This window comes from Cricetulus griseus (genome assembly GCF_003668045.3).
Source record: "Cricetulus griseus strain 17A/GY chromosome 1 unlocalized genomic scaffold, alternate assembly CriGri-PICRH-1.0 chr1_0, whole genome shotgun sequence".
NCBI classification, from domain to species: domain Eukaryota; kingdom Metazoa; phylum Chordata; class Mammalia; order Rodentia; family Cricetidae; genus Cricetulus; species Cricetulus griseus.
Window position 1 is genome coordinate 158,910,644 of NW_023276806.1, and position 24,880 is coordinate 158,935,523.

The window sequence follows — 24,880 nt, forward strand, 5'->3', positions numbered from 1 at the left end:
TACCTTTCATGATTCCAATACCACGAATCTGTGCAATGAACGCAGTCACAAGCATCAAGCGGCACTTCAGCCAAAGGTGAATGTTGAAATATTCCCGGGCATTCAGGGAAATGGGGTCTAAAAACTCACTATCATCTTTATTCTCTGTGGTCTAAACAATGTTAAAATGAGGAGGTTAGCTTCCCAATGAATAATGCTGGTATTCCAGCCAAAGACTAAACGTGAGCTGAGAGAAGTACCCAATAGCATTTCACAGTATCACATTTTAAACTAAGAAATTATTCTTGAACATTCTAGAAAGCATATGATATATGCAAAAGAAACAAGTAAAATCATCCTCAATTCCGTAAGCCTCTATTAACACTTTGGCCTGTCTTTTCTCTCTACACTCCTACTCAAAAACAGCTTTGTGTAGAACTAGAGATGGTTCAGAGGTTAGGAATACTCTAGCAGAAGACCTGGTTTGGTTCCCAGCATCTACATGGCAGTTCACAAACACTGATAACTTCAGCTTTGGCAGAATCCAATGATGTCATCTGCCCTCTACTGGCATTGCACACACACAGTGCACTTATATGCAAATGAAACACTCATACACATAAACTAAATATTTTAATTAATAAAACAGTTTTGCATTGTATTTTTTATATTATCAACATTTTCTATGTCATCAAAAGTCTTCCTTTAAAGGATGGAAAATGGTAAATACAGCTCTGGGTATCTATTTTTGGACTATTAGTTCACTGGGTATGAGTGATTTCGTTAGAAATGCCTAAAATCAGAAGCAAGATTCTGTGATGATTTTTATGCAGACTCCTTAGTGATTTTATGTTGTTAAATTATTCAGTCTCACTCAGTCCAGTGACACAGCTCATGACCAGCTGTCAAACAGACATCAGACCCTGTGTATGGGGAAGGCTAAGTGTGGGAAACTCTAGCTGGGAAGGAGTGTGAGTATCCTTCCTGCCATGTCCAGGTAATAAACACAAGAGTGGATGGAAGAGTGGGTCTTGGAAAACCACTCTGCTAGTGGGGCCATATTAAGACTAACCACAGCTACACATCTGAATGGGTTCTTGGTGATGACTGTATCTACCCTCAACAGCTCCCAAATGAGATCTCAAAACGTTTGAAAAGAACATAATGGTCTTCCTTAATGAAGAGCAGAAATAGGACTTCAACATGGACCCTGATCTCACTGTTACTTCACCTTTACCACTTTGCTTCGTCCAGATAGCAATCAGTTTCCTGAGGTACAAGGTATGGTGCAATGTATACTGTGAGGATGTTAAAAATGCATACGTACGGAATTTACCGGAGAGGTGGGACTGTCTAAGTCTTCTGGCATTCTCTTTTTAAAAATTTTCGAATCCTGGAGAAGCTTGAGTGTGGAATACACTATAGCAGCCCTGAAACCAAGGGAAGGTTTGGACTATTACTAGTAACAGCATTTGCATATGATTTTGTAAGTCTCTACTACCTCTGAAAACTATGACACCTCCAACCACCCTCAAAATGTTACTAGATGTCTCCTTCATATGTCCCAATAGCACTGTAGTCTCTCCTTTACTCATAACACCATTTAAACACAGCATAGAGTTCTAAACCCACATTCTAGTACAGTCGCTGAGGCACAATAAAACACTATAAAGTCCTTTTCAATAAAAATAAATGGATCAAAGAGTAAATGAATGAATGTTTCCATGATCTAAAACAGATTAAAGGTAACTGCCCCACTTCTGACACCCTGCAGCCAAATTTATTCCATTCCAAGTCTCCAGTCATCACTATTGCTCTCGTTCTTCAATGGACACTATCCAATTTATCAAGTTCTGTCATTGTGACCCACAACAACCCAGTGTCTAGGACCTCCTCACTCCTCCACCCCATTGACCTCTATCTAGCCATTGCTACCTCCAGGTCAGAAGACCAAGGTAGGCACATAGTTCATGTCCTACTCTTGCTCTCACCCACAGCAGCCATAGAAAACTCCCCAAGATGAGACTGAAATGCCTTAGAGCAGAGACCTCCCTGAATTCTGAAGTTCCTTCTTTGGATCAGTTACCAAGCAATCTGGTCTAGCACATGGCTGGCTGTATCCATGTTCATGAATGCTCATAAGAAAGCTAGCTCTTGTCCGCAGGGTCTCAGAATGTATGCTCCAGCCTCAATCCCCAGACTGTATTTTAACAACATTGTTGTTTGGCAAATATGTTGCATTAATAGATTGAAAACTATGTGTTAACACTACCCCTGGAGCCAGAATGTTTCCCCTTCTTCCCATAATTTACAATTTTAAAAAACAGGTGACTGGCCATTTGCCCTGTGTCAGATGCCATACCATGTTACTTTAGTGAATTAAGTCACTCACTACCCCTCATCCCCATGCATATACTATGAGTTAGAGATAAGTGCTATTACTGACGCAGTTTATGAAGCAGGAAATGGATACATGGAAATATTAAGTAAGTTGTCATACAGCTACAAAAAGAGGGGTCGGGGTAGGAATCCAGACAACAGGTTCCGGAACTTTAGCTCTCTCACACCCTCCCTCCCTCCCTGTTTCCCTCTCTATCTCTCCTGGTTCTAACCAGTTTGATATCACTGGTTATGCCACGGTGTTATTTATGAACATTACTGTCAGTGCCAGGGCTGATCGCACTTGTCATCAACATCAAAGTCCAAGCCTTTTCTCTTGCTTTCTACTCAACATATTAATATTACACACCTGGCATGTTTTTCTTTACCTTTGGTCCATCTTATTTATAAAAATGGCTGGCTTGTTTTTGCTATGTGGGTCACCCTATAGTCTTGTACTTGTTTCTTTGAGTGACATATTTCAGTTCACCTAAGAGAACCATCAACCATTTCCATCCTCATGGGACATGGTGACTTCCCTTCTCCATTCTCTGTGAGGGCTTCCATGCTGTTCATGATCCTGGCTCATCAGAGAAGATACCTGGGTCCAGCAGTGGGCACAAGAAGCAGCAAACTAGGTGAAATAAACCTAGCATGTAGAAAGATATGGGCTGGATGGGCATTCCTGAGGCATCCAGCCTTGTCCCACTGAACTCCCATTCTAGTCACCCCCACACACACACATCTTTCATTGCTCTGCTAAGCCAATCAAAAAAATTGCCTCTTTTGTTTAAGTTGCTTCAAGTTGGGATTCTGATACTTGCTGATAAGCAACACTAACAGATACACACAATGTTAATAATTTTACATTTTTGTCAAAATATTATTATTATTGCTATTATTATTATTATTACTATTATTATTATGTGGGGCACACATTGTGATGGCATGCACGTGAGTTTAGAGGTCAACTTTGTAGAATCAGTGCTCTTCTTCTGCCTTCATGTGGGTTCTGGGATTAGAGTCAAAGTGCCAAGCTTGCACAGCCAAGTGTCTTTCTTTACTGGCTGGGCCATCTAGCCAACCCCACAATATGTAATTTTCTTCTATTCTTTTATAGCTGTTTACTCCTTATCCCCTTGTCCATTGTTTTGTGTCTTTTCTTCAGTATAATTTTTCTTTGCTCCTCCACATGAATTAGAAAATTACATATCCTGGCTTAGATTTTAACAGCAGTTACTTTTCATGATTTCACAAACATACTTCTATACTAATCCATTTTTTGAAAACATAATTTCTCTATTTGTCAAGGGGGGAAATAAAACAAAAAGTGGGAGTTGAAGAACCTGACGCTTTAATCGTTGTGTTTTTCTCCTCCATACCTGCTTGGTTGCTGTATCTAATACCATCCCTAGCTCGTTATTAACATCTGCCTTTTTAATCCATCAGATTTTTCTAGACGTGGTTCCAATACTCGCTTTCAGTTATGCACATATTACTATCTGGGCTGAGTGCAAATCCACTACTGTGCCCACCATTAACCGTTTCAGCAGAACAACTGCACCCCCGGTTCATAAGGTTTCTCTCTCATCTGATGAGTTATTTCTTTAGACACATCATTGGGGCACCCGCCCAGGACTTTGGTCGATGAGCCCCTTCATTAAGCTACTTTCAGGGTAGGCGACTCAGTTCTTTCTTCTTCCTCTGCTGCTCCCTGCTTGGGGGTAGAGGGGCATGTCTTCAGACCATTCATTTTCATCGACGGGTACCTTTTGAAAATAAATTTCCCCAAATCTAATTGCTAAGTTTAGTCTTTGGTATATTGCTAAGGCTGCTGTGCCTTTTGTGGTTTTATGAATCCTTGCAGTGAGAAATTGAAAGAGACTAGAGAGTGCTGGCTGCTCTTGCCAAGGACCTGTTTGCAGTACCCTGCACTCACAATGGCTAACTCCAGTTCCAGGGGATCCGATGCTCTCTATTGGCCCCTGTGGGTACTGCACAGGTTCAGATATAACACACAGATAAAACCTTCACACAAAAGGAACAACTAACTACCAGGAACTGTCTGATGGAACTTTTTAATGGACAGCTCAACCACAGGCGTTACTTCACTTTCACAAGGGGATGAAGATTTTCCCGGTGTTTGTGGACTAGCTACAGTTTCCTCTTTTTGAAAACTAAAGGGTGTGTGGAATTGCACCTTTTGTCAGTAGTACCTTTTAGTCCATGTTTTCCAGTGGCTATAAGTAAAAGTGGCATGACCTATTTATTGTTAGTATAGTTTGTGGCTACACGCTGTTTTATTTATTTATTTTTTTGCCAGGGGTCACACCCAGGCCTTGCATACTCCAGGCCAGTGCTCTGCCACTGAGCAACAGCTACCTCCCCAGCTCTGGGTGCAATCATTTCTTGCATACACAAAAATTAAAATATTTTACAGATTAAATCAGTTGACAGTTTTCTTTGAACTCAATTCTAATTTGATAAGTTTTTAGAGCTCCAGCGATTTAATTATGTTTTCTTCTGTTGCTAATGAAAGCTTTTAAATTCATCTTGTATAGCCTAATTTTCAGGAATTTGCACACAGGGGGAAAGAGTTCAAAGCCCACCTGTGTCATGTTTTAGCTGTATGATCTTGGGAAATGCAATTATCAACCTCTTTATAAAATGAGAATGATAACAGTTCTAACCACATCAAAATGAATGATTTTGCTGATTAAATTAGGTTTCATTTGTTCAAATATACATGCTGTGTATCTGTTTTGTGCCAGGAAGAAATCTAGGAGCCATGGATACAGCAGTAAACAATACAAGCCCAAAGCCCCCACCTACCAGGACCTGACATTCTCCTACAGTGGGGTGTGCTTAGCAAACACATGCTAGCTATTGGCATCATTAGTTTATTGATTTGGCAAGAGAAATAGCAGAGGCCCAAATTATTTGTATTTATTTATTTAATTTTACTAACTTGTTAAGCAGCCTTCCAATCTTTTTTTTAGCAAACTCCCAAGAGTTTGCTGGGCCATTAAAACATCTGCAATATTGTAGTCTGCTTTTCTCCGGCATTGTTTGTGATTAATGTTGCTGCTTTTTGTTTAAAATAAAAGGAAACAAGCAAGAAGAGCAATGAGCCTAACTGGCCTCAGCCCACCCGCAGTTGCACCACAGTCCCTCACTCTATCTCCCACCCTCAAGGCTACACACTTCTAGGGAACCCTGCTGCTGCAGGATAGCACTTCACCACTACTGCCTCACCATGGAGGAGGAAAGGGGCGCCCCTTCCATGGGTTCTTCTGATTCTAAAGCATGGGTCCTGATTTAAAGAGAAATGAGTTACGAGGTTTGGAATGTTGCTAACAAAGAAACTGTATAAAATGCAGGACATACCAATATGCCATAACCCACTTGGTGCTGTTTAGTTGCTTTGTTTTCTGTTGCTATAACAAAATATCTGCAACTGAGAATAGAAATATACTTAGTTCATTGTTCTAGAGCAGTAGATCAATGGGTTCTCAACCCATGGGTCCCAACCCCTTTGGGGTTTCATATCAGGTATTTACATTGTGATTTGTAACAATAGCAAAATTACAGTTAAGAAGTGGCAATGAAATAATTTTATGGTTGGGGGTCACCAGGACATAAGAAATTGTATGAGGTGGGGTGTCATGAGCTGGTGAGGGCTTCCTGCTGCATCATAACATAGTGGAATATTGCATGCCAAGACAGAACCAGCCTGCCACACTGCTCAGGCTTCTTTCTTATAAAGCTAATAATGCCTACATTAGGACACTACCCCCATGACCCCACAAACTGCTAATTTTCTTTCAAAGGAGCTCATACTGGTGTCAGGGGCTCACAGAGATGACTCTGCTTCAACTTGACTTAAGGTCAGAGAGTTCAAAACTTTCCTTAGTCTTCCAAGGTTAAAATCATAAGATCTAAAAGTCTAAGGCGTGACGACTGTAGGATGTTTGATCTTAGTTGTGGATGTCTTATCTAAATAGTCTTGACCCTCAAGGCCAGATAACAAGAAAGGTGTGGTTACTAAAAGTTTGGAGAATTAGGAAGAAAGTCTGTTTTTCCTTGTACATGATAAAGAAGTCTTTTGTCATGTTCCCCTTTTTGGTTGGGGTATTTCAGGACATTGAAGAATAAACTTGGGGTGTCCAGTATTCACTGGATTGCCCTCTTGACTCTACCCTGTGTCTCTGTCTCTTTCTTAGTGTCTTTACCTGCCATTTCTCAATCCACACTCCCTCTCTAAGGTACGAACCAGGCAAGTTGACTGGATCCAACTGAAGCCCCACAAAGATGGGCTACAACATATTGGTGACTTTCCTATTTCTATGATTAAAATATACCTTGACAAAAGCAACTTGAGGACAGACAGGCTTTATTTTGGTCTACAGTTGCAGAGGGATATGGTCCATCATTAAAGGGAAGGCATAGCAATGGACAGGGCAAGCTTGGCAGGAACAGAAAGCTGGCGGGTCACATTCTCATCCACACAGAGTAACAGGAAGTGGGCAAGGATATAAGATGTCAAAGACCACCTCCAGTGATACACTTTCTCCAACCTCCCCAAGGAATACGACCAACTAAAGACCAAATGTTCAAACACATGAGCCTATAGGGGACATTTATCCCTCAAGCCACCACAGACAGAGAGACATTGTTAGCGTGCACCTCAGAGGGTTATGTTTCCAAGATACCATCTCCAGAGAGAAATATTTAAGCAACAGCAACTGCACAATGGAGAATTTCTGGTTTCTCCATTGCACTAGCCAGAGACATCCAGAAATGTGACCTGTGCTAAAGTCTCAAATCCCAAGTGGTTTCATTTTTGTCATAAAAATCAAAAGGCTTGGACGTTTTCCCATTTAGACCATAAATTAAAGACAAAGGAAAACAGGAACAAACATTTGCTTAAACAACATAAAAAGGATGGTGTTCTGAAGAGAGTCCAAAAGGAGAAGAAGCACAGCATGGAAAGCTTTGATCCCATTTATTTCTTATTAACATTCATGACAAAAAATGGTCAGTTTATTCTCATAATATCCATGCAGCTTGCTCTACCTGTCACCCCAGGGGAAGCGTCTTTCAATTTTCTTGACACATAATTTTATTAAAAGTACCAAGAAATGTCAGGCTGACCATCATTTGGAAAAGGCTCTCAGCAGTGCCCCAGAAGAGGCTTGGGGACGGGGTCAAGTTCATGGAAGAAAAACTCACTCGTCTTGACAGTACCCTTCCCAAAATGAAGTCTGCTCCACAGAGGCAATAGCACCAAAGGTTTTTCAGGATTTTTTCCCCCAGGGGCCATATTCATGTATTTGAAACAGGAGTGTTCTGATACACTGGCACAGAGTTGGCATATGTCTACCATATATCTGCCTAGTCTTCAAATTAAAGCTCTATTATGACAGCCCTTTCCTGGGTAGCTTGCAAGTTCTCATTCTCATTCCTTTATCACACACAAAAAAAAAGGCACTCATCACTTACATCCTCCAAAAGAGAATATAATATCTAAGGACAGGTACTGACCAGAAAGTAAGTGTGTGTGTGTGTGTGTGTGTGTGTGTGTGTGTGTGTATGTATGTATGTATGTATGTATGTATGTATGTATGTAAGTATGTGCACGTGTGCGCGCTCTCGCAGGTGTGCATATGTTCTAGGTTTGCAGTTGCTCTCAGGGATATAGTTTGAGGAAAAGAGCACTACTGGAAACCATATACTAAAAGTTTCTTCACCCTTCAAACTTTGGCAGGGGAAATAACTGGTGATTAGTAGTAACAGTCTAAGCCTACAATTAATAAATTTTCAGAAGCTATCAATAAACTACAGCATAATGATGTCCGTATATGTAATATCACTATAAACTACCATAGCTCAAGTTCAATCTCAGCACTGTTATCCACTCCTAAAAATCAGCTGTACATATAAAATTATAGGGGCCCTCTAAAGAGTACCATCAATAGTTATCATATCAGAAACTGAGTTATTTGATATTGACTTCATTTTAAGATAAAATATGTCATTACATATTAACACAAACAATACATTTTACCCCCAAAAAATATTTTCCAAAACATGGATACAGAGGCTGCCATGGCTTTATTTACTGTCTGTTTATTTATTTACTGTTTATTTACAATCTATTGTTCCATTTTATTTTGATGATTAAAGAAGAGTAAGCCTCACAGGAGACTTTTTCTTTTATTTGGAAATATATATATGTACATGTATATATATATATATACATGTACATATATATCTATGTTGTATGTGGTGGTTTATGTGTGAGTGCATGTTTGTGAATATACATATGTGCATGCAGATTCGTGTACACATGTACACACAGGCATGTGGAGGCCAAAGGTCAATGTCTTGTGTCTTCCTCTATTACCTTTTAACCTTATTGAGACAAGTTCTTTCACTGAACATGGGTCCTGACTGGCTAGGCTGCCTGAACAGTAAGCTCTGGGAACCCTCCTGTCACTAGCTCTCTCTACTCCCACACTAGGATATGGGTGCTTACCCAGGCCTTTTACCTACATGCCAGAGATCTCTGTTCAGGTCCTCGTGCTTGTACAGCAAGCATGCTTCCCACTGAGCCATCACCCCAGCCCCACTTGGCCTCTTTAGATAACTACAAACATCTTTATTTGATAGTTTCTTAAATGTCTGTAGCCACATAGAATCTCATATCACACACTGAGGGAGGTTTCCTGCATTCAGACCTATTGATCTGCTGGGTTCACAAAGATTTTGAAAATACTTATTTGTATAATTAAGTAATATTTCCATGAATATTATCATTCATAAACTCTCGTGTTCATGTGAGAAATACATATTCTCCAAAATTCAGATGCTCCTATGAAAGTTCAAATTTTATCATGGGGAACAGATACTAGCAGATCTGTTCCTAGAAGAAGCGTGATCATTTTCAAGAAAATGTCTGCCAAATATCCCAAGTTGAACAGCCACAGTCTGTCAGTTGTTTTTTCAAATAAAGATGGTCTTCCACAAAAAGAGCATCTTGTTCAACTCTCAATTCCATCACTCATGTGTTTCTTCAGAGACAGCCACCAGCAGAGTCACCCAGACAAGCAGTCCACTGAAGATCCCAGGGTAGAGATTCCAAATGACATAGTGTCTACTCCTTCATCAAGGGCATTAGTTAGGGCAGCTGGCTATAATCTCCCCCCCCTCTCTCTCTCTCTCTCTCTCTCTCTCTGTGTGTGTGTGTGTGTGTGTGTGTGTGTGTGTGTGTGTGTGTGTGTGTGTTCTCTCCTTCCACCATGTGGGTCCCAGGGATTGAATTTAGGTCATCTGGCTTGGGTAAGAAAGTGCTCTTACCCTCTGAATCATCTTTCCAGACCCCAGCTGGCTTTTGTTTTGTTTTTAATCGCACATGATCAGTAATAAAGACTATAATGTCACAGTTTGTTCTCACGTCCTTGATTCATGTGAAGGGGTCAGAGGTTTTACTGTTGCTTTGGCAGCATCAATGCACAATGAAGTGAATCAGGTAACCATGTCTTAGTTCTAGCATAGAACATTTCAGTCTTCAGACCCCCACCTCCAAAGGTCTCAGACACTATCTTCCAGTCATCTTCATGCCCTGAGAACCACTGTTCCACAGAGAGCCAATGGATTTTTCAGGACTACTTAGAAACTGACAAAGTACTACTTATTCTGTCTCTAGGATAAAATTCATACACAAGCCAAAGTGTGAATCTGCTGAGCACATCACTAGGCCTTCTACAGAGAGCATGGGAGGCTCCTGGAAAGCTTGGCTATGTCTTGAGAGAACAAGGAAAGGAGCTGGTTTGTTTCATGGTGCTTGCTGGATGGTAGCATTTTGGTATGCATTCCTCTGCACAGGTCATGAGCCTAAACATCCTACCAGCAACTGATCAGTGGCAAGCAACTGATTGTTCTTACACAGGTTCTGGGTAGAAGAAGGCAAGTGGTGGGACCCAAAGGCTGCCAGCAGTGAGCATAAAAATTGACCTGTGCTCTCTGTTATAACACATAACATTTATTTATTTTATTTATCTCTTTGATAATGATGGAAATTAAATCCAGAGCTCCAGGGGTCTACCACTCAACTGTATCAAGCCATGAGTACATAATCTTCAAACGACTCCTCTTCTCTCAACCCAACCATCTCTTACTCCTGACAGTCTCCATGAAGCTTATGGTCTCAGATGGTATGTGGCAGACTGGCTTTTGTTTGAGGTGTATTAGCAGCCTGCTTATCCTCTGTTGGAAGATACACTTCCTGACCACAGGGTTTTCTTTCTTTCTTTCTTTTTTCTTTCTTTCTTTCTTCCTTCCTTCCTTCCTTCCTTCCTTCCTTCCTTCCTTCCTTTCTTCCTTTTTCTTTTGGTTTTACAAGACAGGGCTTCTCTGTGGTTTTGGAGGCTGGCCTGGAACTAGCTCTTGTAGACCAGGCTGGTCTCAAACTCACAGAGACCCACCTGCCTCTACCTCCCAATTGCTGGTATTAAACGCGTGCGCCAGCACTGCCCAGCTCGACCACAGGGTTTTAATCAGTAGTACCACTATGCATTTTTTATAGATTAGACATACTCACCTATCCCAGGTGCCTAGCATGGTGTCCGTGCTCAAAACTATTTTCAGTGAATGGTCCAAGTGTATGTATACATCAGTAAACAAACCACTAGTGAATGTCTTGAGGACTTCATGATGCAGATGTGTTTATCAACAGTGGTATGGGAACCCAATGAAAGAGTTACTTCTGTGGTGGTAAAGGGCTGCTGGACTTGTGCTATTTTATACAGGGCTGTGAGCATTTGGATAAAGAACACTTTGCACCATCAGTCTCTAGACCAGTATGTGGTAGTGAGATGGCTAATGAAAGAGTCAGTGACCAAGATGAATGAAAGCTCTGGCACAGCTGTGAATTTAAAGAATCAGCTTCTTGGACAGTCCAGCCCTCAACAGTTCAGATGATGCTATTTTTAAAAACCAGACCTTCTTTGTCTTTTTATTACATGTGTATAAATGAGTGTGTGTTACAATAAATCTTTCCGCCAAAAGAAACCAAGCCCCACCGCCATGTGTGTGCTTTATGCCAGCTGCCCACCTGAGTTAGGGCCCAAGTGAATACACAGAAACTTATATTAGGTACAATGCTGCTTGGCCAATGACTATGATTCTCATCTGTTAGCTCAGTCTCAATTATCATAAATCTATATATTTTATAGGACTTATCTTAGAGAGGATGCCTTTCGCTGGCACCCTCTCTTGACGGTGGCTCACATGGTGCTGCTGGAGGAGAAAGGGGAAAAAGGGGACACGTCCTCTTTCCTTTGTTTAAATATGAGTCTCCTTGCTATGTCACTTCCTGCCTAGATCACCACTTCTCTACTACATTTCCCAGAATCCTCTTTGACTCCTAGTCCTGTCTAACTTGCTGTTTCATTGGCCAAACAGAACTTTCTTTAACAATCAAAAGATAAACATACACAGAAGCACTTCCCCCATCAAGTGTGTGTGTGTGTGTGTGTGTGTGTGTGTGTGTGTGTGTGTGTGTGTGTGTTGTATAGCACTGGTTGAAGAAGCCTGAAGAGGCCTGAAGAGGGCACTGGATCTCCCCAAATTGGTTTACAGTTAGTTAGTTGTAAATCACCCCATCTGAGTGCTCTGGAAGAGTATTCCTAACTGCTGAGCCAGGTCTCAAAGCCCTCTTTTCATATTTTTATTTGGTTCTTAAGAAAAATAATACTCCAAGGACCTTATGTGTTAAAAACTATAAAAATTGAATTTTTTGTTAAAAAATTTTCAAAAGTCAAGCATATTAATTTGTTCATTTTATATATGATATTAAACATCCTACATAGTGTGCTTAATAAAGGAATTTCTTTATAGAAAACTGATGTGTTCTGTGTAAAAATTAATTTTAAGACCCCGTGAATAATTAAAAATAATTATGCCTCTGTAGATCTAAGGCTTTCCAAAACTTATGTGAATATTAAACAAATGAAAATGAACAACTTCCCAACGCCACTAAATGGCAGGGCACTGGGGCTTTCAGAGTGAGTGGGTAACAATGGTGAGGGGTGAAGAGATAAAGGAGTGAAGGGGGAGAAGTGTTGAGAGGTAAAGAATGTGAGGAGTTGAGGGGCGAGAGAGTGAGGGATGAAGGGATAGTCAGCTGAGGGGATGAGGGCTGAGGAGTGAGAAGACGAATGGGGTGGGAGGTGTGAGGGTGGGGGTGACAGAATGAGGGAGTGAGGGGATGAGGGGTGAGGAGTGAGAAGATGAATGGGGTGAGGGGATGAGAAGGCTGAGGCAGTGCTCCTCTTCTTTCAGTAGACTCACCCGTATGGTGCCCGCTGTCTCTGTAGGGCGATGGCTGCCAGCTGAAGTCTGGCTTCCACCAGGATCTCCAGCTCCTGAGCAGAGCACTGGCAGAGGGGCTTGTGGCATTGAAGGTCCATGTCAGACAGCAGGGAGTTTATCTTCTCTTCAGCTTCAGTCAGTAAAAGTGACTAAAGAAAGAACACCGCACAGTCCCACAAATTCAGAGACAACATTTCACTCTTGTCAAATAGAATTTTTTGAGTTCAGTGAAGTTAACAGTGGTTGGGAGATACAGGACAACTATAGATAATCAACAGAGAAGATGCACAGAAAGGAGAACGTGGAATGTGGCATCAGGGGAAGGCTTGACAACAGAGCTGTTGGACCTGTCTGCTCACATTTCTGTAAAGTTGCCATTGACATCCACTAGTGAACACTGAAACATTGCCTCATGGGGACAATAGATAGTTGTGCCTGGGGACCTCCTGTCACATGTTTACTAGGTGATCAGTACTTCACCTTGCTTTTATGTGCATTTACACTTAAAGACATATTCCACACATACCGCTTCATTAACCCTGAGCTCACAAGCAAAAGAACTATATAGTTCAGGACTGAATGAAATTTATATGGTGTATCTATTTTCTCTGTAAGGCCACATCACAAGCACTAGTCAGCATCTTAATATGCTGCGTGAGGGACATTTTAAATAGCAAAACTCATTGACAACAGAAACACAGTGGGAGGAAATATAGCACATGTTTGGGGATAACTAATGCAAAAAGATACGAAGCTTAAATATTTGAAGCATTGACATGGCTCTCCAAAAGCTTTAGATCCTGAAGTGCTTAGATGCTTGGATCATGGTTGCTCAAGCAGTGAAGTCTATGCAAATATTACAAAATCCCCCAGAATCTGAAGATTACCGCAAGGGTCACTCAACCTGTACTAACAGACCAGAGAAGTGTAGAAGGGCCACCTGACAGTCTGAGAGAGGGAGGAAACCAAGTGTCAGCGCAGAACCTCTTTTACCATGGTTGGCCACAGGCATACTGGGTATATATACACACATACATACATGCATACATACACACACACACACACACACACACACACACACACACACACATTTATGATCAAATTTTTGACACACTGAGCATGTCCACAAATGATCATAAAGTGTATACTCTTTGAAGTATATGTTTGAAGTAACAAGTAAATGTTAGCAAATGGGATAATTAGCAGACAGAATCCATAATGAAGACAGACTATATTCCAAGTTAAATTCTGATTACCTAATTGCTAATATGAAGGTAATGAGATTTTATGATAGGCAATCAATAGTAAACAGAATTAATATAGCAAAAAACAGTCTTTCAAACAACAGGATGCACCATGCACTTTTGACACTGGGATGTATCTAAAAGCCTCCTTCCTGAGGACTAGCTCTCACAGTACTGTAAGAAGGCACTGTGCAAGCTTTGAAATAAAGGATACAACCAAAAGACCTGCCCAAGTATGATGTCTATGAGCAACAACAACCAGCATGGCAGAATTACCTTAAGGATGCAGTAGTGGCACACATACCTATGTTGTAACCAACAGCACTTTAATTGAGTTTAAGACAAGCTCAGCAATACAGAAATCATGTGTGGTACCAGCAACTTAGCAAACTATCCAGGGCTGGTGAACTCATGGATCTTGGAGAAGGACCCACTAGAACTGCCTCTTTACTAAACCAGCACAATAATCCTTAACTACATTCTAAATAGCTGCCCATATGGCCCAGATAAGTATAGCTCTCATTCCTTATCAAGGAAACTTCTCTTTGTAATAGACAGAGACCGTTAAAGAAAACCACAACCCAATCAAAATGAAGAGTTGTCTGCATTTTGAGAACAGTCCCAAATGAAACACAAATACAAATCCTGCACTCAAAACCCAGGGGGACATGATGAGGGGAGAAAAAGATTTTAAGAGCCAGAAGACCAGTAAAGGTACTGTGAGGATGAATCTTTTAGAAATATCAGAAGAAGATACATGCATGAAATCTCATCAGCATGGCAGCCTAAATAAGACCTGCAGAAGAACAACATCATTAGACATGCATGCAGAAGGGGTGAAGCTCACCAGGTTTCATCTCTACACAAAGAACTACAGGCAACTAAGGAGTGCCAAGAGTGGAAGAAAGAGTCTTCCCAGGGAAGAGCACATCAATCGGTTATACAAAGCCAAAGTTTAGCTCTGTAACCATAACATTACAAGAAACATTTTACAGGCTGATCAGGCTATAATTATGTATTTAAGAAAGTATATTTCTACACACATATATGTAACAATTAAAGAAAAATAGGTCATGAATTTGAAAGAAAAAAAGGTGGGGCTGTGAATGAGAGGGTCTGAAAGGAATAGAGGGAGGGGGAAATGATGTAATTATAATATAGTTTCAAAAATAAAAGTGAATTAAAAAGAAACAGATGTCTAAAATTTGCATGTACAAAGCAAGGACTATCATAGGTAATTTAGTGAAATGGTTAAAACCATGAACCTTTTAAATAAATAAATAAACAAATAAATAAATAAAAACAATAGATCCGATTTCCAGATGGATATTTTATTATTTGAATGACAAATTTCATATATTGTCTAAATCTTAGGGGGTTTTTTGTTGTTGTTTTGTTTTGTGTTATGTGTTGTTGCTGTTGTTGTTGTTTTTTTTTTCAAGAAAGGGTCTTTCTGTATAGTCATGGCTGTCCTGAAACTCACTCTGTAGACAAGGATGGCCTCAAACTCACAGAGATCCACCTGCCTCTGCCTCCCAAGTACTGGGATTAAAGGTGTGCAGCACCATTTCTCAGAAACCCTGAATTTTTTGCTTTTTGTTGTTGTTGTTGTTGTTTTATGAAACACAATGTAGTAAAAAAAAATTAACACCTACATCATAGAAGTATGAGAATCAAACCACCATGCAGAATACCTGTTGTGTAGTGAGCATTTTTGACAAACAATTACCATGATTTGAAGAAAAAAATTAAACATTTGGCTTACCTTCATCATGCAAAGAGTGGACTCATCTCTGAGTCTTAAAGATTGAGCGTGTACGTTTTCATTATCCTTTGGGTACAAATCTAAAGACATGAATGTTTTAGAAAGATCAAGGATCAATGGTTAGCTTAAACAGTACTTATGTTTGTCAAAATCTATCATTCATGGGATGCATAAATAAATCATTAAAATCAACAGTGAACATTAGAAACACATATGTATATCAACATTCTCTAAATACACCTTGGAATGCTAGTGCTTATCTTTGCAACAACTAGACAGCTCTGAACAGGTCCTTTGCACGCTGAATGATGCTAGTTGTGTTATTAATTTCTGATGTAAAATTGTGGTTCTTCTCCTCATCTTTCAAAAACTTCTAACACTTCAAATAAACAAAAAACCGTCCTTGGAAACTGTCTTAGTTAAGGTTTTATTACTTTGAAGAGACACCATGATCTTTAATTAGAACTGGCTTACAGTTCAGAGGTTTAGTCCACTATCATGGCTGGAAACATGGCAGCTGAATCCACAGGCAGTCAAGAGTCTGCTGCACTGGGTGTGGCTTGAGCATATAAGACCTGAAAGCCTGCCTCCACAGTGACACACTTACTCCAACAAGACCACACTTCTTCATAATGCCACTCTTTATGGGCAAAGCACTCAAACACACCACAGAAGCATTGGTTCTATGTAGAAGCCCTTGCTGTAATAGCAGAGAGTGGGAGCATCTAGAACAGCAAGTCTATTCAAGCAATGTAGTCAAGTATCTCCCAAATTCCTGATCCAAGACCTAAAGTCTGCCCTTATTCTGAAGTAGGATTTAGATTAAAAAAAAAAAAAGTCTGCCTGTTGTAAGCCAACCAGCTTCATAATCACAAGTCATTACACACTGCTACAGAACCGTTATCTACCTATAAATTTAACAAATGGAAAGAATGGTTTTAGAATCAAATGGGACTTGACACTGACTTCCTCTTTTCTTCCAATCCCAACCTCCATGCTATTCTCTTAAAACAGGGGTCTCTGGTCTTAGGGGTCAGCTGATTGGCTTTGCTTTTTTTCTAAGAAAAAAAAAAGAGAGATTAGAGATATCAACTTCTGGCATGAGAATACAAGGAGTTCTCAGAAACTACTCCATGGGGAAACTTTTTTAAATGCCTTATTGTCTCTGGGAAAGCTTGCTAAGGTATATGGCAAATGGGCAAATCAAATTAACCATTACAGCTGAAGCTGAGCTTAGAGAAGTTCAACTCTAATGATGTGCTCAAGAACACCAGTGGTTACAGAGAAAGTTCTAGAAAAGGTTGATAGAGTAAAACAGATACACAGGCTAAACTGTGTGTTGGCTGCATTGTTGGAAAGTACTGGTGGGAGAGAAATTCAGGATCATCCATATCTCAGAGCAAGTTGAGAGCAGTGACTTCAGAATTATCCCTTGACAAATGACAAGAAGGGCAAAGTAAGCCCCTGAGAAGATGTCCAAACAATGATTCCATCAGCCAACAATTCACAGAGCTTAACAGCTGGGTAGGATCAGGGAGAGTAAGAGAAAGTATGAACAAAACTGCCTCTCCCAGGATGGTGGTGTGAGCTAGGGAGAGAAGATGGGATGAGAAGAGATTCCCTTCCCAGGAATGCCCTCAATGGCCTACTTCTTCCAACTGTATGCCACCTCCACATCCCACTCAGCTCTGAAGGAATCTGTGAATTATTTATTGATAGTTAACATCCTCATAATTCAATCCTCTCTTCATGACTGATCTACCAGCAACAGACCAAGCTTTCAACACATAGGATGAGATACTAACTACCCAAACCATACCATGAATATAGCAGGCAATAGCAATCACAAGTAGTAATAAGAACTAGAACAAGGAAGCCATAACTAAAGATATAAAGAAATGCTTGATCAAATAAAAAGCATTGCTAGCGAAATTACAAAATGTAACTCTTTGAAATTACAGAGCTAAAATATACAATAAGTAAAATAAAACACTGACTCCACATTAAACCTGGGACTAGTAAAGGAAAAAAGCCTGTTAAATCAGAGGAAAAAAAAGACCATGAACAAAAATACACAGTGCCAGTGAAATTGAAGTTATCATTAAGCATACTACACATTCCTGGTGGGATTAACAGAGGGAGGGGAGAGAAGGAAAGGTGAAACAAATATGTAAAGAGGTAATAGCTGGGATTGGCCAGACAGTTTAGAGGGTAGAAGCTCCTTTGCAACGTGAGCCCAAATCCTGGGTATCTATGGGTATGTGGAAGGAGAGAACCAGCTACACAAAGTTGCCCTCTGACCTCCAGGGGAAGCATAAAAAATCCTGGTGTGGATGTACATCCCTGAGGCCCCAGCATTAGAGAAGCAGACAGGTAAATCCAGGAGCTCATTGGCCAGGCAAGTGCCAAAACAGTGAAAGACCCTTCTCAAGAAAACAAAGCAAGGATCAGTACTGGAAGCCAGGATGCTCTTTACTGATACACACATACACACACACACACACACACACACACACACACACAAAAAAAAAAAAAAAAAAAAAAAAAAAAAAAAAAAAGAATAGCTTAAAATTCCTCCAAGTTGGGCTAGGAAGATGGCTCAGTAAATAAGAGAATTTTCAGTGAAAGCAACAGGACCTGAGTTCAAGTCTTCTGTCCTAGGTAGAAGTTGGGCATGGCTGTGCATGTTTGCAACCCCAGTGTGGACACAGAGACAGGCAGATCCTGGGAACTCTGTAAGCAGCCAGACTAATTGAATCAGCAAGTTCCTCATGTAACAAGACATCCTGTCTCAACAAATAAAGTGGAAAGTGATAGAGGAAGGTATCAAACATCTTCCTCTGGCCTCTGCATATACACACAGACATATGTGCCCACATACACATGATAGACAAACGAAAAGATTCCTAAACTTTACTGGGAGACAATCAACATACCCAGATTGCTCAACAAATTCCCCGTGAAAGAAATATAAAGACACATGCTAGTAACATGAGAGGAAATGTTGAAAATCAATACTAAGAAAATTGTGAAAGAAGTAAAAAGAAAATGATGGTTTATCAAGATTAATTCCTCACTTCTCATTAGAAACAATGGAACACAGAACATGTTGCAACACCTTCAAAGTGACTAGTGGTTTGTCAACCAAGATTCCCAAAGCCAAAATTGATATTTCAAAAATGAAGGTTAAGGCATCTCTTAAGTTAAAGAGAGACTAAGTAAATGTTTGCTATCAGACCCACCATAAATATAAATATAAAAAAGCTTTGGAGGGCTAACAGCAAGTGACCCTGGGTGATGGATGATTCAAATCTGTATGAAAAGCCAGGAGCAGCAGTATGGACGATTGTGCTGTGAAAGATGCTGTGTGTGCATTCTTCCCCATTTTTCTCTATGATGCACCAACCAGCAACTGTATAAAGTCATGTGTACTAAGGACTGGATCAGGCTGGAGAGATGGTACAGTGGTTAAGAGCACTGGCTATTCTTCCAAAGGTCCTAAGTTCAATTCCCAGTAACCACATGGTGGTTCACAACCATCTGTAATGACATCTGATGCCCTCTTCTGGTCTGCAGGCATACATGAAGGCAGAACACTGTATAATAATAAATAAATACAAAAGCTTACCTTTAAAGTTTGGGGTGTTGGGCTTGTTCTTGTCGACGGCAACTGTGTAGAATAGTGTTTTTGATGAACTATCTGGGATACAGTTTATCGTTGCAGCCAAACTTATGAAGAAGTGGGCCTTGACAAAATTATATTTATTTAGGAGATGTTGGTGGCCAAGAGTAACCAGAATGAGAGGCAAGCCTTTGTTGACTAAATCTTCAAGCACCTACAAATGAGAAGGGGACAGGGACAGGTTAGTTAAACATCTTCTCACATGCTAGTATTGCTCCCATTTCATCTTTTTGATTGGGTGCCAGATGAAGGATTAGACATGAGAGTTCCATAAACAGCAGACCCATTCCAGCTCCTCAATACTGCATCCTGCCCTGCCACATAATGAGAGACCAAGCTTGGGGTCAGAGGGATGAAACACACTTCCTATCAGCTCAGAGAGACTGCAGAAGCTCAACAGTCACACATATGAGCTGCTCCAAGTTACCATGAGTACAGACTAGACAAGAATAGGGAAACAGTATCCTTACCCAGACGAGCATCCATGGTCGGTCAATAGTGCCCTTTCCCAAACCCTCTTCATCAAATACCCACTTCCTTTGCAACCAGGATTCTAAAGTTCATTTGATGGCGTACAGTGAAAGAGGGCAGATGAAAATCACACGGCGGTGCCAGCGGTCCAACATTGAGGACCTTCGGCAGCAGTCATCCTACAGGTTGCCTGTCCATTCGAGGTCCACCTAGTCATTCCACACTCTCTTTTCCTCTAAATTCTAACTACCCCTCTCCTCTTGCCTTCTTCTGAGGGCTGAAAATGTGTCTGCATCATTTACTGACTGATGTTTGATTAATAGACACCAAAATAATCCCTGGCACAGTGGGCTCAACAGACTAAAGAGATCTCTTTAAAACTGGAGGCAAGTGAGGTGGTTCTGTGAGTGAAGGTGGTGGCCACCAATCCTGAGGACCCTCAGAACCTACATAGTCAACAAAAACCAACTCCTGCAAGTTGTCCTCTGACCTCCAGAGGCATGTTGTGGCACGTGTCCCACATACCCAGATAAATAACAAAATATAAGGCATAAAACTAAAGAAACACCTGAGTGAGTCAGACCACACTTTTGCTCAAAGCTCTTCAATGGCTCCGGGTTTTGCTCAGATAAGAGCCTATGTTACAATGTCCCTACAAGACTTCTAAGTGTGCCCTCTCTGACCTTTTATATTGCCACTCCTCCACCATCCATACAGCTCTAGCCAGGATAGCTCTCACCAATCCAAGCAAGCTTGGATTTAAGACGGCTGCATTTGTCCCATTGCTAGATTATTCTTTCTTGAAATTGCTCATGCCCCATCCACCTTTAAGTGGAGATGAACTTGCTCACCCCATTTGAAATTACAACCCCTACTTACAATTCTCCCAAATTCCTTTTGCACAGTGATTGCTGGGTCTTTCCCAATATACAATGTGAGCCACTTCTTTGTGTTAATGACATTTATTATTACTAACCCTGCCTATCAAAGTATAAGCTCCATAAAGACTTGGTGTTGGCCTGTGATGCTCCCTGGCTGTGGTCACCAGCCATGGAACAGTGCCTTGGAAGTAACAGACTCTTAATCATTTCTGAACTGATATAGAATAAAGAAGATGCTGGGGCTATCTATTCTAGAAAAGAGAGAAACTATTTGCCTTACATAAACAAGAAAAAAAAAAACATAGTTTGGGAGAATTCGAAACAACAGTGACAGGCGTGGACAGGTTAGGTTGTTTGGTCTTCTGCTCCTCCTTTCTTCATCTATTCTGTGGTTGGAAACCAATGGGTACGAAAGAGCAGATGTGGAATGCCCACTGGCCAGAGGTGCAGACCAACTGTGGCACCAGAAAAATCATCAGTCTTCCCTATCCAGAGAAACTACAGACTAGTGGGGGTGAGGCGAGAGAGGACATTTCTCTTCTCTTCCCTCCTCAGCAAAGTGATTTAATGAGCCTTGACAATTACGCACAAACACTTGAGGATCAAAGGAAGATTAATTAGTAATGCTATTTAACACTACTTTTTCTCCTTCTATGCAGAAAAGACAAAGTGTAATCTGAAGAGTCTTAAGCAGGCCAACAGTACTGTTTTAATTAATTAGCTAATAGAAATCGGGTTATTCCATTATGCTGTCAGTCTCTTTTTGAGTAAAAAGAAATTATCAGACAGACATTCTTTTCAGACCAAACACTGCTCCATAAGAAACGTTTTTAGGATGGCCTGGCATTTGTGACTGGAAAGAAAGGAATATTCCTAAACTCCCTGAGGTTTTGGAACCCCCTAAACATGAAAATGAATTTTTATCTTCCTAACACCAGTCCTTTCATTTCATGCAGCTTGCTTATGAATTAAAATAAAATTTTAGGAAAAAATATTAAATGATATGAAACATAACTAAAATAAATTATGAAATAAAATGCACAACAATACAGAAGTAGTAAGATTACATTTAACAAAGAGAGGCTCTATGCTTTATCAAAATGAAGGAAAACAAAGATAAAGTATCTTGAGGAATATGCCTTTTGAGTTACTTAAAATAAACACCTTATGCATTAGCTACCATCGATGCTAGGACAAAAATACCTGAAAAGGCAACTTCACAACCACCTTAAAGTCACAACCACCTTAAAGCAGGAACATGAGGTGTCTGGTCACATTGCATCCTCAGTCAGGAAGCAGAGAGTTGAATGTTGGTGTTCAGCTTGCCCTGCCCCCACTTTTTTTTTTTTTTTTTTTTTTTTTTTTTTACAAAACCAGTACCATATGGACAATTCTCAGCATGTTGCCTACTCCCTTAGTCCCAGTTACAGCAGACTGGTGTGAAGCTGGCAGCCTCCTGGGGTGGCACTGTCAGTTAAGCTCTCTCCCTCACAACTTTCCTTTTCACCTTTGATTGGTAGGGTCTTGCCCTCAGGGTCTTTTCTGACTTCTCATTGTGTGGCACTAGGTATCCCTTTAGTGTGCTAATCTCTTTAACAATGACATTGCTTTTTCCACAACAAATTTGTGAGCAACTTTAAATGTCCACACTCCATTCTGTGAAAAACTTTATATTCTCCCCATCTTTCTGTTCCATTTGCTACCCTGTGTCTCTGTAAATCTAAGTAAAGGTACCCACGCCACACTGTCTTGAAATTCCCTCTGCCAAATAGTCTTCCATTGCTTTTGAATCCAGCTGGGTCAAGTTGTTAGGGCATGGGCAGAACACAACCAGATTCTTTGCCAGAATGTAATATGAATGGCTTCTAGTCTAATTCCTGATAGAGTCCATGGTATTGTTATTACCTGTATATTGACTTTAAGGCGCTAATGACATCATTATATTTTTTAAGTTGTTTTTTTAAAACATTTAAATGTCACTAGGAAATCAAATGCTTAAATACCAATCATTTGATTGTTGGCAATCTTATCCTCAATTTGCAAAAAAAAAAAAGAGAAAGAAAGAAAGAAAGAAAGAAAGAAAGAAAGAAAGAAAGAAAGAAAGAAAGAAGCTGCATACAAAAACGTTACATAAAAGCAAGCCCTGCAGTTGGTGGGTAGTCCTGGAACCCAGAAGAAAGGATACAAGTAGCAGCCATATTGAACACAATATGTGGGCTACTCCAAATGGTAAGAAGTTCTTTAGTTACAATGGAGTCAGTTGTTACCTTTTAGGTAGCTAAGACATTTGAATAAGAAAGCCAGAAATAATGGCATGGCTGTACAAGCCAACTGGAAACATCCAGTTCTAGAAGCTAGTTACTAGCCTAGCCATCAAGTTAGATTAATACAATTATAACTTTATCCTCAGAATTTTGTGATCAAAACCCTATTATCAGACATTTAAAAACAAAAGAGGAAATTGGGAGATCAAGGATATCCTTGGCTACACAGTGAGTTAAAGGGCAGCCTGAGCTACATGAAACCTTGTCAACAATAGAAAGGGGGGAGGAGAGAGAAAAATGAGCACACACAGAGCAGGATTTCAAAACTGAACTCAGGACATTAAATATTGTTATTACCTGTATGTTGTCTTTATTGGTAAGAGGTTTTCCAGAGTCAAATGATTGAATTGTCTGTCAAAAATACAAAACATTAAGAGTAAAACCCATGTTTTAAGCATTCATGTTTGAGCATTCTTTTAAGTGGAACTATTAATGTATCCTAAAACCATTTAAGTGCCATTTTGTTTTCAAAGTAATACATGAACTAGTCAGAAATATCAGTATTTAAAAAAACTAAAAATTGGCTGGGCATTGGTGGCTCATGCCTTTAATCCCAGCACTCGGGAGGCAGAGGCAAGTGGATCTCTGTGATTTCGAGGCCAGCCTGGTCTCCAGAGTGAGTGCCAGGATAGGCTCCAAAGCTACACAGAAAAACCCTGTCTTGAAAAACCAAAAAAAAAAAAAAAAAAAAAAAAAAAAAAAAAAAAAACCTAAAAATTGTATGTAAGTCACCTTCTTTAGGCAGTAAATGTTAGTATTCTGATGTCTCTCCTGTCCTTTTCTTGCTGATTATTCTAAAATTACATACTCACTTATATTCCATTTTCACTAACAACTAATTTATTCCTACAAAATTGGATTATTTGCAAACCTCAGTCTAGAAGGTACCAACGAATGTAGTATAAGAATGCATTATTTGCCATTTTGAGTTACCTAGTGTGGTCGTTTTCCACCATTACATCATTAACCTGCCTTAAAGTGAAGGAATATTGGTAAATATTTTGCCTACATTTTGATTATTGCCTTTGGATTGAATCTAAAAAGGAGTTCTGGGCCAGAAAACAAGAATATCTTGAGGAAATGGAAAGGGGCTGATTCACCTATCACGCCATCCACAACATGTGACCAAACTTCCAACAGCATCAAGCAATATTTTCACTTTTAAAACTGTGCCATTCAGCCCACAGACTGGGAAAAGATATTCACCAACTCCAGATCTGACAGAGGGCTGATCTCCAAAATATACAAAGAACTCAAGAAGCTAGTCTCCAAAACACCAAAGAATCCAATTAAAAAGTGGGGTACAGAACTAAATAGAGAATTCTCAATAGAGGAATCTAAAATGGCTGAAAGACAAGTAAGTGTTCAACATCCTTAGCCCCCAGGGAAATGCAAATCAAAACAACTCTGAGACAACATCTTACTGCTGTCAGAATGGCAAAATCAAAAACACCAATGACAGTTTATGCTGGAGAGGATGTGGAGAAAGGGGAACACTTCTCCACTGCTGGTGGGAGTGCCAACTTGTACAGACACTTTGGAAATCAGTATGGCGACTCCTCAAGAAAATGGGAATGAGTCTACCACAAGACCCAGCAATTCCACTCTTAGGAATATACCCAAAAGAAGCACATTCATACAACAAGGACGTCTGTTCAATGATGTTCATAGCAGCACTATTTGTAATAGCCAGAAACTGGAAGCAACCTAGATGCCCCTCAACTGAAGAATGGATAGAGAAAATGTGGTACATTTACACAATAGAGTACTACTCAGCAGGG

General features: G+C 40.2%; 1 protein-coding gene across 1 annotated transcript in view; it reads right to left on the minus strand.

Moving 5' to 3' along the window:
• Cfap54 (cilia and flagella associated protein 54) overlaps positions 1-24,880 on the minus strand; it is a 293,678-nt gene that overhangs the window by 97,221 nt on the left and 171,577 nt on the right. The window contains 7 exon segments of the mRNA XM_035451711.1: positions 4-151; positions 1,307-1,409; positions 12,712-12,881; positions 15,742-15,807; positions 19,370-19,414; positions 19,416-19,577; positions 23,397-23,450. Coding sequence (XP_035307602.1) covers positions 4-151; positions 1,307-1,409; positions 12,712-12,881; positions 15,742-15,807; positions 19,370-19,414; positions 19,416-19,577; positions 23,397-23,450 — 748 coding nt within the window.